Genomic DNA, 16,400 nt, shown 5'->3' with positions numbered 1-16,400 from the left:
GGGGGAAGGGAACATCACGTGACAGGCAGCGCACTAGGCCTTGGCAGATGAGACCACCTTTGACCAGTGAAAGAGGGCGGGGAGTACCTGACTGCAACCATGGCAACGGGGTGGGGCGGGGCATCGACCCTATGATTGGTGTTACTACCGGAAGCGGAAATAACGCAAGGTTGGCGCCAAAATAGAATGGCTAAGGCGTATCAATGGGTCTGGCCTGGCACAGCGGGCGCTACGGTGAGCTCCGGGCCGCTCCATGTCCCTCGCCTGACGCGGGGGCGCTGTGGACGGGGTTCCGCGTGGGACACGCGGGTTACTCCGCGAGCAGCGCCTGCCGGCCTGTGGCACCCGCCGAGGCGCCCCCATCGCGCTGGGGCTGGGAGCAGCCCGCCAGCGCCAGGCCGCTGCTTAGTGCCCGCTCGGCAGCCAGCGCCCGGCCTGAATGCTGGGATCTTACTGATCAGATCTGGCGCGGCTCTGTCCTTTGGGGGGTTGGTTCGGAGCCTTGGGGCCGCACTCGGGCTCCTTTCTTCCTGGGCAAAGATGGGGGCTAGCCTCGGGTGCTAACAGGCCTGGCCCGCACCTAAATCTAGCTACCTTGCTGGGAGCCGTGAAAAAGCCTGTGCCCTGAGCACTGTGATCAGTCCCACCTCGCCCCCTTGTGTGGACACAGCTGGGGCGGATGATTCTTCCCTTGACCTAGCAACTGCCAGAGAGGTGAGTTATCTTTACTGCCGGAAGAAAACTGTTCCATCCATCTAGGAAGCACCTGTGTTACCGTGGTTCAGCTGGCCTTACCCTTACACTGATAAACCCGGAAACTCTCACCTGATCATTATCCTCCAGGCTAAACTGAGAGTTGGCCATGCTGCAGATGGGAGGCAACAAGGGGTCGTGGTTTGTGCAATTAAATAGACTTATTTTATTTGCAGGTGTAACAAAGCATCTGGGTAAATATTCATAGGGATTAAAGGATAAGTAGTGACCGAGGCATCTACAAGTATTGGCCATGTGATAAGAAAACCGGTTAGTAAATGTTCCTGGATGACAACTTTCCTGTCCATGGTAAATGAACACTTCTTTCCTTATCTCAATTCTCATTTTAAGAGCATCTGGTCACAGGATTTAGGAACATGAATTTATCCGTCCATGTGGTTTACTAGAACAAAGATGCCTAGCCTTTGTCTTCTCTTTAGGTTAGGATAACAGGATCTTCTGACTTTAGATCAGTGTTTCTTAAAGTGTAGGATGGGTCACAACAGATTTGTTTGGAATGGAAGTGAGCAGATCGGTTTCTAAATTGTTTTCCAGAGTTCCAGTTTTCATTTAAAAAAAAAAGCCAGTTTCTAGCTGTTGTGATCACAAAGAAAACTTTCAAAACATGAAGAAAATGTAATCATCTGATACATCTGCCTGAGTTTGCAGAGAGCCTGAAAAAAGCACTGAGGGGTGAATTGTCTCATGCATTTCAATGGGTGCTACCTTAGATGCCACTGGTGTTACTTTAAATGTCAATGTTATTATCTATTTACTGCTCATCAAAGCATAAGAATGGAGAAAAAATATTTTATTAGGAAAATATATAGCAGTGTTTCCCTACGTCTGCATGGTGGGGCTGGCTGTGTGCGCACAGGACTAGCTGGAAGGGTACTGAAGATGTATCAATTAAGATGTGTAGACTTTTAGCAGCACATGACAGGAACAGTTAATTTCATTTTTCTGAAGTGGGGCTCAGCTTTCAAAAGTTTGAGAAACGCTGCCTTAGATTCAGCTCTTTGTCCCCCAAACCTATCTGCATAAGAGAGAGGCACTTACATGATCCATATCTTCATGGTATCTGAGAACCTAGATAAATTCCAACTCTAGTTGAAATCACTAAAGAGTATAAATGAGAAAAAATACCTTCTGCACTTGCAATCTTTATTTGTCACGAGGAGGCTGGGCAGCCAGCCAATGTTTTATAGAATTTGATGGAGTTAACCTCACACCCAATGTGAGTATGTAGCCAATTGTACTTCCATCACCTGTTGTTTTGAGAAGGGAGGATCCTGAACTCATTCCACATATGGCTGGTCCTCTCTCTTTTTTTAAAAAAATAAATGACAATATACTAATAACTCTTGCTTAAATTGTTCTAATCATCATAAATTATTACTATAAATCTTCCTTGACAGTCTTATCCGATCAATTTAATCCAATTTCCGGATTCAGTCACATGGTAACATGAGTAACGAATTAAGAGGTAAAGGGTCTGGACGAGGAAGAGGTGGCTTTCAAGGCTGGAGAGGAAGATGGCGAGGAAGAGGAGATGGAGGAAGAGACTGGAAAAGAAACACTGGAAAGTCTGAGTCTGGTAAATTGGTTCTACATAACAGATTATTATTAATCTCTGATGCTAGAATCCAATCATAGAGCATTTTAAAGCAGCAGTGCGTGTTTACCTGCTCTTGTGTGCAATAGCTGCAGCTGTTTGCTTACCAGTGCTCTAAACAGTAACTGACGAAGTTTGAGGTGCTACTGTACTTACACTGCTTTAACCAATCTTATTTTCATACTTTTCAGCACAACCTCGATTAATTCAGTCCACATTGGACCAGATTACTCCGTATAAAGGCTGGAAGCTTTATTTCTCTGAAGGTATATTAAATAATTTAGAATAAATATTTTACCTCCCATTTCCTCCTAGATTTGTGTATTACAGGAGGGAAAATAGATTAGAGGGTTGAAGAAATGAGTGACATTACAGTTCATTCTTAGACCCTTTTTAATACTTTTCCTTTACTGCACCTTAAAAAAAAAAAAAGATGGTAATTTAAAAATGTAAATAATTTGGTCCCCTAAACATGGAGGGAGACATGAGCAAATCCTCCTTTTTTCTGCCCTTTTTTTGCAATCTTAGCCTTTGCCTATCTGAAGTTCTAATTAATCTTAAGTAGCTTTGTGATTTCCATCTAAGCCAGTGATTCTGGGTCTTGGTTGCACTCCACGATCCTTTGAGTTGGCTGCTGTGACAACAGCTTTGAAATACCACGATAGCTAATGGAGAAGATCCAGGAGTGTATACGGATCCTGAAAGATTTGCATACTCTCACACAAGAACTCTATCTCCAAATCAGATGGACTGTTGGCCAGTATTGCCAGGGGATAAGTGTTATCTGCTGCTCATATTCCCCCTATCCAAACAAATGCAAATGAACAACTTGCAATCTCTGTGTGAGCCAAGGCTTGGAAATGAGTGCTGTACAATGTAAAATGCGCTCCATCTTCATCCAACCTATGTTAAACCAAAGCCAAAATATTGAACAAATTCTGATGCTCAACAATCGGATTGCAGTTCACAAATCATAGTAAATCTGCAGTCTGCTGGAGATGCAATTACTTACTGTAATGCCTCACCATCAGCCTTCTGTTGGTCCTGCTTCATGATAGTCCCCCACATGGACAACCATCTGCACCTCACAACTGAGAAGCATTAAAATACCCCTTCCATTAAATTTAACTTCCTTTGCTTTGAGGATTGATCCCACATCATCCTAGCTCATAGTTCTTAACTTAGAAGAACAGGAGTATTACTGAGACTTTCCCCAATCTTGGCATACAAACATAATGGGGAAAATATCACCCTTTCTAGGAAAGGCAACCTGAACCTATTCTACCAGTCCTGTGAAATGCTGCAAGACATCATCATGATGGCATAAGACCTGCTATGACCATATCTTATTATAGGTCCATGTCTTACAAGTTGGTACAGTTGGCATCCCTTCCCCACCTAACTTTCCTTTCTCTTCCTTTCTTTTCTGTCTCATTAACTCTAATTGTATTGTGATAAACTCGAGAAATTATTGTATCCAGTCCTCTGAAGGAAGGTGGCTGTGCTTGAGAGAAAGGTGCAAAAACCATGGAGGGTAAAGTGTGTGTGGAGGAAACCTCATAGAAGGATTATTTAAATAAATACCCTTATTGATTTTTTTTAAAAATCAATGTCTTTAATGGATGAATTGGTTTCTATAATAAATTCTTCTAATTACAAATAAAGCATATGATGTATTGATGTAGATATTTATCTTTGGGTTAATTACTAATGCGAAGTGTATCTGATTAGCGTTTGATGACAGCTCTCCTTTTGTCCAGAAGATTCAAGCATTTGAAAAGTTTTTTACACGTCACATTGAACTTTATGATAAGGTAAGACACCCACAACTGTTGCTACAATAGCATAATAGATCTGTATATATTTTCTTTGTCTATATTTCAACTACAATATCTCAAGAATAATATTAATCAAAACCCTTTGTTTTATCTCCGTGAAATGTGTTCTATAACTTGAAATGTTTTGTAGGATGAAATAGAAAGAAAAGGGAGTATTCTTGTGGATTACAAAGAGCTGATACAAGATAAAGAGTTAATTGAATTGATACCAAGTATATCTACTGATATAAGGGATATGCCTCAGAAAATATTGGACTGCATGGGTTTGGCAATACATCAGGTAAATATGGACTCCAAATAGATGTTAAGTAGTAGGATGTTTTTATGTAATTATGGCTTGTACTTTAAGTTTTAATCCACATTTATACGGAAGACCAGTGCTCACTGTTAGAAGGGTTTTTAACCAGAAACAAACGTATAATTATTACAACTACGAAAGTTTCAATTGGCGTCTTTAAACTCTTTATTAAATTTAGAAATAGTGACTTTTTAAAAACTTAGTTTATTCTTAAAGGTTGATAGTTTTGAAGTGTGCGGCTTTCAAAAGATGATGTGAACCCCAAGTAAATTTTGCAGGATTGAGGCCTTCATTTTTAAAGATTAAACAGTTTAATTTAATGCATCGTTTCCTGGGCCAAAAATTTTACCTAATTTACAATTGTTATGAGTAGCAGTAGAAGAAGTAAGTCCTCCAAATGTTAAATATATAGGTTTTCTGACTTATAACAATCTACTGCTTCATTGAAAAACAAGCAAACAAAAAACCCTCTTCCTTTCTCCACCATTTTTGTGCGTCTTACAAAATCATATCTTGATAATACTTTGGGTTTAGTGAGCTATACCTCATAATTTTTTTTTTTATTCCCATTTTTTAAAATGGGACACGAGTCACAGATGTTTAAGTACTTGTTCAAAGTCACACAGGAAGCTCATAGGAAAATGGTGAATAGACCCTAGATCTCCTGGCTCTCAGTCCTTTGCTTTAAAAAGGCTAGCCACCTTACGCTGGTTCTGCAGTAGCAGCAAATATACTCACAGATCTGCTGAGATTAATGGTATCTGTACATGCACATAGTTTAGAATTCGAGGTTACTCTGTGCAGTAGCCAAGAAAAAAAGATATCAAGTATTTTCAGAGGTGAAATATAAGTAACAGTGAGCCTATCGTCCTCAGGCCTGTAAGATATTCAGCTTAGCTAAACAAGGCCTTAGGCCTGAAACCAGTTGGCATGATTAGTTGACCGGAAGATAGATAACCGTGTACTAGTAAAGTGTAAGATTAAAGTGATGATGTTTTGGAAACTATGCAGCAATAGACTGAAAAACATGCTGCAATGTGCCATTTAATACTGCAAGATGCCAGATAGTAACATTTTGCAGGATTCTGTTATAACCTCAGGTTGCTGTGATATCCCATTGGCATAGATGTTAAGGAGAAAAAGGGGAGCTAAAGGCATAGCCAATGAGAAACGGAACACCCCTAAATTAGTGGGGTGTGAAAGTATGGATAAGGAGAAGGGAGCTGGAACGTATATGCATATGTATGAACCTCAGCAGGCATAAGCATAACTCGGAATGAAGAGGTGTTGCCTCGCCTGTGTGCTGGGAGTAGATGCATTGGGCGATGCCAAGATGACAGCCACAGGGGATGATCACGACGACGAGGAGGAGGAGGAAGATAATGATTGGCACTCTAGGATCTCCCAGTGGGAGATGTGAGCAATGTAAATCTTAGGGCTAAACACTTTTGTGCTATCTACTATCATATTTCAGTGTTATGAGATTGTTTATCTGCTTAGTGGATTTGTTAATGAAGGGACTTGTGACAAATTGGAATGGTTTCTCATGTGGTTGTAGGGTCTCTTATTTTAGTGATGCGGATAATATTCCTGATGCTGTAGTCCTCAGGAGACCAAACCTTTTTTGACGATTGCAGTCAGAGATTAATCAATCAATCGCCAATCCATTGATAAGGCTACAATGCATTACTTTTTTTTTATTAAAAACAAAGATGTTAATTTAAGATCCATGTGAAATATGAAAGGAAAATCTGCGCTTGTCAAATGGAAAAGCGCAAAAGCAGTAAAATAATCCCATTGGTTGGGCTTAATAGTCAATGAGACCTTCTGCAGAGTTGTGTAGAGGTTTAAAACTGCAGGATAAGGTAGCAAAACGCAACTGCAAATGAACTATCAGGCCACACCCAGGGAGGAAAGCAGCATGTTAAAGGAGAACACCGTAAAAACTCCCACTTCAACAAATACTATTACCCGTTCCTTGAAGCTGGTTCTTCCGAGCCTGTGTTTATTTTTTCTTGTCTATCTAGGTATTAACTAAGGACCTGGAAAGGTATGCAGCTGAACTTCAGGAACAAGAAGGATTACCAATTGATGAAGAACCTATAATAAATGTGCCACATATTCATGCAAGGTAAAGGATGTTCTGTATTAATTTGAAAGATTTATTTGCCCAGAGAAAGTAAGAAACTCTCGTGGAAAACTGCCATTAAATGTTGGTCCTTTCTGTGCTGCAAGACTGAAATATGTGTTAAACTGTGGCTGGGGTTTACTGTGTTATTACAGGTCCCCATATATGGTAGTTTCTATAGAGTAAATGGAACCTAAGAGTGTTTGCTATGTATGTGTGCATATGCTATATATTCTCTTTATAGTTTGGGAATTCTGAACATTAGAATTTGACTGGGCAGCCTTCACTTCCTCTTAGGATAATAGGAGTTAATGGTTGTGTCATGTATTCTGGGGAGAGGTTAGATTTGCAACAAACATTAGATTTGTCTTTTGTTGATAAAACCTTTCCTCTGGCTGTATCTCTTTTCGTGTTTAGTACATACATGCATATTTGATAACAAGATTTTTTGTTCTTTAACGATAATGAGTTTTAAAGTTGTGTGGTAACCTTTTTATTTAGGGTGTACAACTATGACCCGTTGACTCAACTGAAGAATGTTCGGGCTAATTGTTATGGGAAGTATGTTGCCCTGCGTGGCACTGTCGTGCGTGTCAGCAACATTAAGCCTCTATGCACCAAGATGGCCTTTATATGCAGCACATGTGGGTATATTCAGAGTTTTCCTCTGCCTGATGGAAAATATTCCCTTCCCACAAAGGTAATTTAAAATACTTTTATCTTAAAATCTTCCTCCCCTTTGCTATCTCCTGTATTTGGAAACTGTCAACACGTGTGGTGTTTAGATTTTAAAAAGTAGTTTATAGGATTTAAAGAGGGATGAAATGGATTTAATACTTCAGCAAAGTTAGAATAAGTTACTGACCCACAAAAATCACTGTACATCCCAATGTTACTGTAAGTCTTCATCATATGAGGTAGGTATTTAAAAAAAAAAAAAAAAAAGTTTCCTTGATTTTTGGGTGCCACTAAAATGGAAAACCAAAAGTATAGAAACTTCCACAAATTTAAAAGAATTCCTCTCTTCTCCTCTCCCTGAACCCATTCCCACCCCATTTTAGAAAGGGCTAGTCAGTGTTCTGACTGTATTTAGCAATTTTATCTAGGACCAGAGCTGGCTGGAAAATGTAAATTCCCTCCTGTGAAAAATTTGAAATGTTTCATGGGGGGGGGGGGAAGGTTTGTCCCAAATTGGGATGAAAAGTAAATATTGAAATATTTTTGCGGAAACGAAATTTTTCTGGAAAATCCCTTTCAGGACTACCAAACAGATTTTTTTCACTTTGCTGGCTGCCCACCACAGGCTTTCTGGCTGGCTGGCGAGCTGCCCAGGAGGCAGCCCGGGAGCTGGCCAGCTGCAGAGCCTGAGTAGCCCAGGGGTGTGTCTACACTGCAAAACAAAAAAACAAAAAACCAAACACCTGCGGCAGTGATTCTCAGAGCCCGGGTCTACAGACTTGGGCTCACAGAACTTCTACTGTGGTGCTAAAAATAGCCAGGTAGACAGTCATGCTTGGGCTGGAGCTCAGCCTCTGAAGCCCAGGGAGGAGGGGTGGGTTTCAGAGCCTGAGCTCCAGCCTGAGCCAGAATGTCTACATAGCTATTTTGAGCGCCACAATGCCAACCTGAGTCTGCAGACCTGAGCTCTAAGATTTGCTGCTGTGAGGTTTTGTTGTTTTTGGTTTTGTTTTGGCTGTGAAGACATACCACATTCACCAGCTCCATGAGGTGTCTGCCAGGCTGTCAAGGAACTGAGGAGCAGCGGGCAGGCAGGTTTCCAGGAAACCATGCACTTGGTTTCTGTCTAAGGTTTCAATGGAACCAACATGTTTGCATAGAACATTTTGATTTTGTTGAGTCAGCATTTTCCAATAGAAAACTTTTGACCAGCTCTCTCCAGGATTTTGTATTTCAGTTTTGTTGTTCTTCCTACCTTGATCTAAGATCCCACAAGACACATATACAAAATAATAATGAGGTAACTGTCTAGTATTATTATTATGTGACCAAGTGCAAAATTTTCTCCTCTGAAGGGACCTGAAAATAAAAATAACAGACAGAAAAGATGCAATATTAACAGTGTGGTTTTTTTTCTAGTGCCTAGGAGTTAAGATCGGTTCTGGTTCAGTTCTGTTCAATATCTTCATCAATGATTTAAATAATGGCATAGAGAGTACACTTACAAAGCTTGTGGATGATACCAAGCTGGAAGGGGTTGCAAGTGCTCTGGAGGATAGGATTAGAATTCAAAATGATCTGGACAAACTGGAGAAATGATCTGAAGTAAATAGGATGAAATTCAATAAGGACAAATGCAAAGTACTCCCTTGAGGAAGGAACAATCAGTTGCACACATACAAAATGGGAAATGACTGCCCAGGAAGGAGTACTGTGGAAAGGGATCTGGGGGTCATAGTGGATCACAAGCTAAATATAAATAGTCAACAGTGTAACGCTGTTGCAAAAAAACCATACATCATTCTGGGATGTATTAGCAGGAGTGTTGTAAGCAAGACACGAGAAGTAATTCTTCTGCTCCACTCCGCGCTGATTAGGCCTCATTTGGAGTATTGTGTCCAGTTCTGGGCGCCACATTTCAGGAAAGATGTGGACAAATTTGAGAGAGTCCAGAGAAGAGCAACAAAAATGATTAAAGGTCTAGAAAACATGAGCTATGAGGGAAGATTGAAAAAATTGGGTTTGTTTAGTCTGGAGAAGACTGAGAGGGGACACAATGATAACATTTCAAGTACATAAAAGGTTGTTACAAAGAGGAGGGAGGAAAAATTGTTCTTCTTAACTTCTGAGGATAGGACAATAAGCAATGGGCTTACATTGCAGCAAGGGCGGTTTAGGTTGGACATTAGGAAAAACTTCCTTACTGTCAGGGTGGTTAAGCACTGGAATAAATTGCCTAGGGAGGCTGTGGAATCTCCATCATTGGGGATTTTTAAGAGCAAGTTGGACAAACATCTGTCAGGGATAATAATACTTGGTCTAGATAATATTTAGTCCTGCCTTGAGTGCAGGGGACTGGACTAGATGACCTCTTGAGGTCCTTTCCAGTTCTATGATGCATGATTCTAACCCTGATCTATACCCATTAAAGTTGTATCTGAAATGAAGGAGAAACGTGGAAAAAAGAGGATGGGGGGAATTCTAATGCTAGGTGTTTAAATGACTGTGTGACAGTTTTCCGTTAATTATACCCATGCCAGTTGGTATCCCTAATCTAAGCTTAACTGAAGGTTTTCTTTTTATATGCTACTAATGAGCTGCACACAGAGTACTGTTTTTCAAAATCAAATAAGGCACCTTAAACTATTGTAATAAAGAGAATAATTTTCTTTATCAATCCTGATCACGAATTAATACTGTTACAGTGTCCTCTGCCTGAGTGCCATGGACGATCGTTCGCCGCAGATAGAAGCTCTCCTTTAACAATTACGGTGGACTGGCAGTCTATTAAGTAAGCAGCTTTAAAGTGTCTGATCCTTTCGCAAACAAATTTAGTTTAACAGATTTGAAAGGATATCACATTACTAAAGCAAATGTGCATTTTTATTCATATTATCCATTGTGTAAAAAGAAGCACTGATCAAAAGAATATGCTACAAAATAATTTCCACCAAAGCACTATTCCATATTACATATTGTCCCTCCTCAGTATAATAAGTTCATTGAAATTCTTCTTATCTTGACTATGGCTTCACTGTGAACTGTTTCAGGTCATGCTATGAACATGATTGCATCCATTCTATAAATGTGATCACATCCATTATAAAGTACCTTCTGTAATGAATGAGTTGTAAGGAAAACATCACAGTGGTTGGCTAGCAGGGTGCTGTTACATGACACCTGTCAACTGAGAAAGTTGAATGAGTTGTATTGAATTTTAGTGTCAAAATCTTGGTTTAAAGTTGTATTGAAAAAACACAAGCTAACCTGAACAGGAATAAAGTACAGATATTTAAATTGTTCCCTATTTTTCTGCTCTCTACATCAATCAAGTAAATAGCTGACAATTTAAGGTATATCTGTGGCAGGGATTGGCTTTGTCTATTATTTGTACAAGAATAGAAAAAATTGGGCCCTTAGGTATTACTGCAGTAGAAATAAATAATATAAATGTCAAGTGTTCCTTCTAGTCTAAACTAATCAAAACTATTTCTGAAATTGATTTTTTACAATTTTTTTTAGAACGGATGTGAAGTTAAGTAGCACAGTATTTGGAAAAGCTCTTTGGCCCTATTCCAGCAAGGCTGAATTTTTGCATTTGTGGGTTGACTTCAGTGCGGACTACTCAGAGGGTGAAATCCTAGCCTCATTGAAGTGAATGGGAGTTTTACCATTGACTTCAGAGGGGCCAGGATTTCTCTGTGTGTGTGTGTGTGTGTGTATATATATAGTAAGTATATGTATAAGACTTTGCAGAATTGGTGTCCTAATTTGTTTGCATTGTGGGTTTGGGGCTTTTTTGGTACAGTACCTCCATTGTTAGACAACTTCTGTGGTAATCTGACAGGTGGATGTTGTTAGGGGGACTGAGTAACTGGATAGCCTGTGCCTTCCTAATATCCGTATAGTGTCTCAGAAGTCATATTTTATACTTGCCGTAACCCTGCCTTCTTTTAAAGTAACACATTTTAAAAGAATGTAACCTGTTTATAGTAAACTACAAAAACTACAGCAGTGTTAAGGGTCTGACTTAGACCTATGAAATAAAACAAAAAATTTGATTATTTTACTACTATAAAAATAGACTGTGAAAATGTCACCTTGTTGCTGAGCAACAGATCTGCTCCCTATGTATAATCAGTCCTACCTGTTCACTTCAGTGACTAAAATAAATTCTTCCTTGTTCAGGCTCTCTATTCTTATGCTTTACCTCTGCTGTGAAGTTGAAAAGATAGGATCAGACCTGTGAATCACCAGGCAAGGGGCTATGTCTCTCCTTCAGGAACACAACACAGCTGACAGTACAGACTGCCTCCTAATAGTAGCCAGAGGTGGTTCCCAGATCTCCTGCTTTACCTGAAATACAGAGTATAGGAAATGCTTCAAAAGATTCCAAATTTGGTTCCAAAATGACCCTTTTGCTTGTCTCAGCTGGTAATCTTTGTGGGCTCTTTTTCAGGGCACAGGAAGTTTGCTCCACTTTTTCCAGGAGCTGGTCCCTTCCCCGTCCCAAGCAAGAAAAAGCCTCACATGCAGCTCCTCTGCAGCCTTTGCTCTAGGGAGCCACTTTTTGCCTGCCTGCTCTGGCTTCCAGCCTCAGCCATACTGCTGGGACTGTTAGGTGCATTTCCTACTAGTATGTAGCACCTGTGTTCTGGGATGCAGTACTTTTTCACAAGCTAGTGTGCTCCAAACCTACTTGTGAAAGGGGGCTATCTCCTATGCAGTTGCTGAGCCTGAAAGCAGACTCGAAAGGTATGTCTCCACAGCAAATAAAAACTTGCAGCTGGCCTATGCTATTTGACTCTGGCTCGTGGGGTTGGGCTGGGGCACTGTTTCATTGCTGTGTAGACTTCTGGGCTTGGGTTGGAGCCTGAGCTCTGGGACCTTCCCACCTCTCAGGAGAAGTGCAACTGTGCTGGTGCATCTGCAGAGGGTGATAGCAACTACTGTGAGGCTTAGGGGGTGTTACATGCCCTCGTGGTTTACCCAGCCATTCTGTGACTTTACTGTTGCCCTCCTGAAGGAGTAAGGGGTTGGGAGCAAGTCATAATTAAGACTTATGGATTGGGGGATGGAGGAGCAATGACGTATAAAAATTGCTTTTCTCCCCTCTGTTCTCCCCCCAAAAGCTGAAATTAGGGGGAGCTGGCTCCTGCATTTAGAAGGATGTGTATTTAATTTTGAAGGTTATAAAATGAATATTCCACATGATAGATAAAGACTGGGGGAAAAGAATATTTAAAGGATGGATATATATTTATAAATAAATGTAAACATATTTAGAAGGGAAAGAAAATTCACTGAAGCAAGTAGAAAAGGAGTACTTGTGGCACCTTAGAGACTAACCAATTTATTTGAGCATAAGCTTTCGTGAGCTACATCTCACTTCATCGGATGCATACTGTGGATCTTCTGTATTTTCTACAATATGCATCCGATGAAGATCCACAGTATGCATCCGATGAAGTGAGCTATAGCTCACTTCGCTTATGCTCAAATAAATTGGTTAGTCTCTAAGGTGCCACGAGTACTCCTTTTCTTTTTGCGAATACAGACTAACACGGCTGTTACACTTGCTTCAGTTTTCAGAGTAACACTCATTTCTATGTTGGAAAGTATAGAAGAGCTACAGTAGCCTACAGTGCAAATTATCATTTATTATTTGTATTTTGGTAGCATGTGGAGGCTGCAATCAGGAAAAACATCAGGGATTGTCCACATAAAGCTGTGATGGTAGGAAAACCAACATGGCTGTTTTGTAACCCAAGATTATACTTGACTACTACCGTAAAACTGGCAAAATTCATAAAATTATAACCCTGATTTCTCTCTCTGATAATCACCTCCAAAATTCTCCCTTTAGGATGATGTTTGCTTTGTCGTCACTCTAATATGGACTTTTTTTGAACACTTGACCCAATTGCTGTAAACTCTTTTTTAAGTTAGAGGATGAAAATAAAACACAATATTAGTGTCATCAGCATTTCCCTGCTCACCTCATGCAGATTACTGAAAACTGACAACGTTTTTACAGTTTGAATTTACATGTAATTGGACCTCCACTGAGTTGTAGAATTGACAGTTTTAATCTAGAGTTCATAAAGTTAGGGTTCTTTGGAAATATGCTTTGAAGTATTTGCAGAAGAAAAATTGAAGTGCTTATTAAGTCTCTGGTCCTGGAAACACTTAAAACTTTTGGAATTTCCTGATTTTCTTTTAACTGCACTATTTCCAATGTTATCAGTCTGTCTTCTCCCTTCTCACCAAATCAAAAATGATTGCTTTGAAGCATAAATGTGAGGACTTTTATATAAGAACTTAAACAGAAATACTGCAGACTGGTCTTTGATATGCTGTTTGTATTTTAGGGTTCAGGAACTCATGTCAGATGATCAGCGAGAAGCAGGTCGAATTCCTCGCACAATAGAATGTGAGCTGATTCAGGATCTTGTAGACAGCTGTGTCCCAGGAGATATGGTCACGATCACAGGAATTGTTAAGGTGTCAAACACCGAAGAAGGTACAGTACATCTGGTTTGAATTTTTTCTTATCGCCTTCTGAATCTTGCACAATGCTAAACAAAAGCTTACTCTTTGTTCTCTAGTTATTGATTTTTCTCTCAAAGCCTAAAGTATCACTTACTTGTTGCATTTTTTTTATTAGAAATAAGTAAAATGTATAGGGGAAAGCTGTTGAACAGATAAGGCTCTATAGTGAAAAAGAGAGAGGACAAAATACGCAACTGGGAGGGGAGCAGTGTACACCTTAACATCCCCTGACCTTAACTGACTCTTGTGCAGTTGGCAGTGGGTATGTCTTGTAGCAGCACTCATGCTCTGTTAAGGATGAGGAACTGTGTCTCAACTATCAGTACAGGCTTCTCATGTTCTAGAAAGTCAGTTGGATAGAAAGATCTTCTGACCTGAGTAAAGGAAACAAGGTGTTCAGATGGATTCCGTTTTCCAGATTTGTTTCTAGAATAGTCTTATTGAGGTTAGCCACGTGACACTTTTTATCTTTCATTTGAAGGAGGTGGTTATCAAGGTTATTTAAATAAATAAAAAATATTAAGGGACCTTTTATGGCTGCACATTCTTTCATGGCTTGCTTCTCTCTGCTTGAAGAAACCTTACAAATGCTCTTAATTGAGAATGTTACAAAGAGTTGTCATAATCAGTTGGTGAACCATGGTGCTTTATAACAGATCAGTAATTTTCTGTTAAAAATTAAATGCTATCTGTATCCCTAACATTTTTTCTATCTTTTCTGCTACAAGATTTTTATTTTAAAAAATTGTTTTAAGAATAAAATAGTGTATTTGTTTAATTTTATAGTAGATCAGGCTAAAGACACTTAAAATGTTCAGAGAGGCACAATGCTCTCTCTGTTTCCAAGGTTAAAATTTCAAATAGAATAAAATTGGTCTTGCATTTCATTCAGGCCCTGATCCAGCAAATCACTTGAGTATGTGCTGAACTTTTAGTAAATTAAACAGCATTCTTTTCCCTTTTATAAAGCTCTGAATCTCAATGTGTCACCAGAAGCTTTTCCTGGCTTTTTATCAGGCTTTGAGGAAGCAGTTGTTCAAAATAGTTTCCACTAAATTATTCAAGGGATATATTTTCCAGTATTCAGGAACTGTGATCATGGGTTAGACATTTTAATTTGCTATATGTTATCATTACTAATATGTCCCAAGTTTTAATTAGCACATGGATTTTAATATTTCTGAATTATTTTAATCACTACCTGTGCATAACCCCAATACTCAGATAAAAACATGGCTTCCTATTTTTGACCGTCTTTGTAATCTAACAGGAGCATCTAGAAACAAAAATGACAAATGTATGTTCCTGTTGTACATTGAGGCAAACTCTGTCAGCAACGGTAAAGGACAAAAAGTAATGAATTCTGAAGATGGGACTAATCACCGAGTATGCATGGAGTTTTCACTTAAAGATCTTTATGCTGTTCAAGAGATTCAAGCTGAGGAAAATCTTTTCAAGCTAATTGTCAAGTATGTTGTGTCTCACACCTTTAGCAATTTAGATATAAAAGCACCACAGCTTTTCCCTTCTAGCACTTTCAAGTGTGTGGTTTATTATTTGCTATCCTACATCTTGATCCCTCCGAAGCAGTCAGTCTGGGACAAGTAACTTAAATGAAGTACACCCTTGTGTACTTGTGCCTATGTCCCTCTTTTAGTCCAAGGGTGGGAGGTGAAGTCAATCAAATATATTTGTAGTTGTTGAACTTTCATTTGCCCTGGAATATAAATACTGTACTTCAAAAGAACACTGTTCTTAAAATACGTGCATACATGTTCGCTCCTGTGGTATCTCTTTCCTTCTGCCTTTCTTCTTTCCCCTGTTTTTCAGTTGCTACACTCTTTATTTTTAGATGTCTGAGACCATTGCCTCGGCAGCTTGCACATCTTGCATGGTTCTTTTCTATGCTCTGCCTGTGGCCTCTGCAGCACTGGGGGAGGGGATAGGAGAGCCAAGCTGCGGGCATGAAACGGACCATGCAGTACCACTGGAGGATTCCAGGATGCTGCAGCTAAACCTGTGGAATACAAGACCTCGTTCATACTCCAGCACAGTTGAGCAATAGACTTATGATGATTAAAAGTAGTTCTGTTCCAGATATGAGTGGGTTCAGCAACCACGGTGTAACAGGTTCTCATTTGTGTGTGTACAGATTTAAGTGGAGTACTGCTCTCTATGATGACAAGCATGCTTGAGTGTCCAAAAATTTCAAGAACTTTGATAGAGCATTTAAAAAAAAAACCCAACAACCCTGGTTTTGCTGGGAATTAGACAAGAAAGTGAATTTCTGTGGAACTTGTTGCAGTAGAGAAACTAGTTTTGTAACTGAGATGGGACAAATGGTCATTTAATGGTAATAAGAGATTTCTATTAATCACATACTAATGTCAGATGTCTTGGGTTTTTCAGCTCACTTTGTCCTACTATCTATGGCCATGAGGTAAGTAATTTTAGAACTTTGCTTTCATTCTAAATTCAAACTTCCATTACAAATTTGCCTCAGTAAACTTCCAAGACCTTTTAAAGGTTGGCGAGGTG

At 39.6% G+C, this 16,400-nt stretch overlaps 1 protein-coding gene across 10 annotated transcripts in view; it reads left to right on the top strand.

The window, feature by feature from the left end:
- MCM8 (minichromosome maintenance 8 homologous recombination repair factor) overlaps nucleotides 1-16,400 on the top strand; it is a 29,864-nt gene that overhangs the window by 227 nt on the left and 13,237 nt on the right. Inside the window, exons 1-12 of one of the 10 annotated variants that reach the window (XM_037896171.2) lie at nucleotides 4-169; nucleotides 930-1,062; nucleotides 2,172-2,350; nucleotides 2,560-2,634; nucleotides 4,100-4,182; nucleotides 4,337-4,486; nucleotides 6,532-6,635; nucleotides 7,134-7,332; nucleotides 10,016-10,101; nucleotides 13,682-13,833; nucleotides 15,133-15,331; nucleotides 16,272-16,302. In XM_037896171.2, coding sequence (XP_037752099.1) covers nucleotides 2,221-2,350; nucleotides 2,560-2,634; nucleotides 4,100-4,182; nucleotides 4,337-4,486; nucleotides 6,532-6,635; nucleotides 7,134-7,332; nucleotides 10,016-10,101; nucleotides 13,682-13,833; nucleotides 15,133-15,331; nucleotides 16,272-16,302 — 1,209 coding nt within the window. In that variant the 5' untranslated portion in view covers nucleotides 4-169; nucleotides 930-1,062; nucleotides 2,172-2,220. The other 9 variants (XM_027830928.3, XM_027830929.3, XM_043544069.1 and 6 more) reach the window with 9 other exon arrangements.

The sequence above is a fragment of the Chelonia mydas genome, chromosome 3 (genome assembly GCF_015237465.2).
Source record: "Chelonia mydas isolate rCheMyd1 chromosome 3, rCheMyd1.pri.v2, whole genome shotgun sequence".
Lineage (NCBI taxonomy): Eukaryota > Metazoa > Chordata > Testudines > Cheloniidae > Chelonia > Chelonia mydas.
Note: the sequence above shows the minus strand (reverse complement) of the source record. Positions and strands in the feature narration are given on the sequence as shown.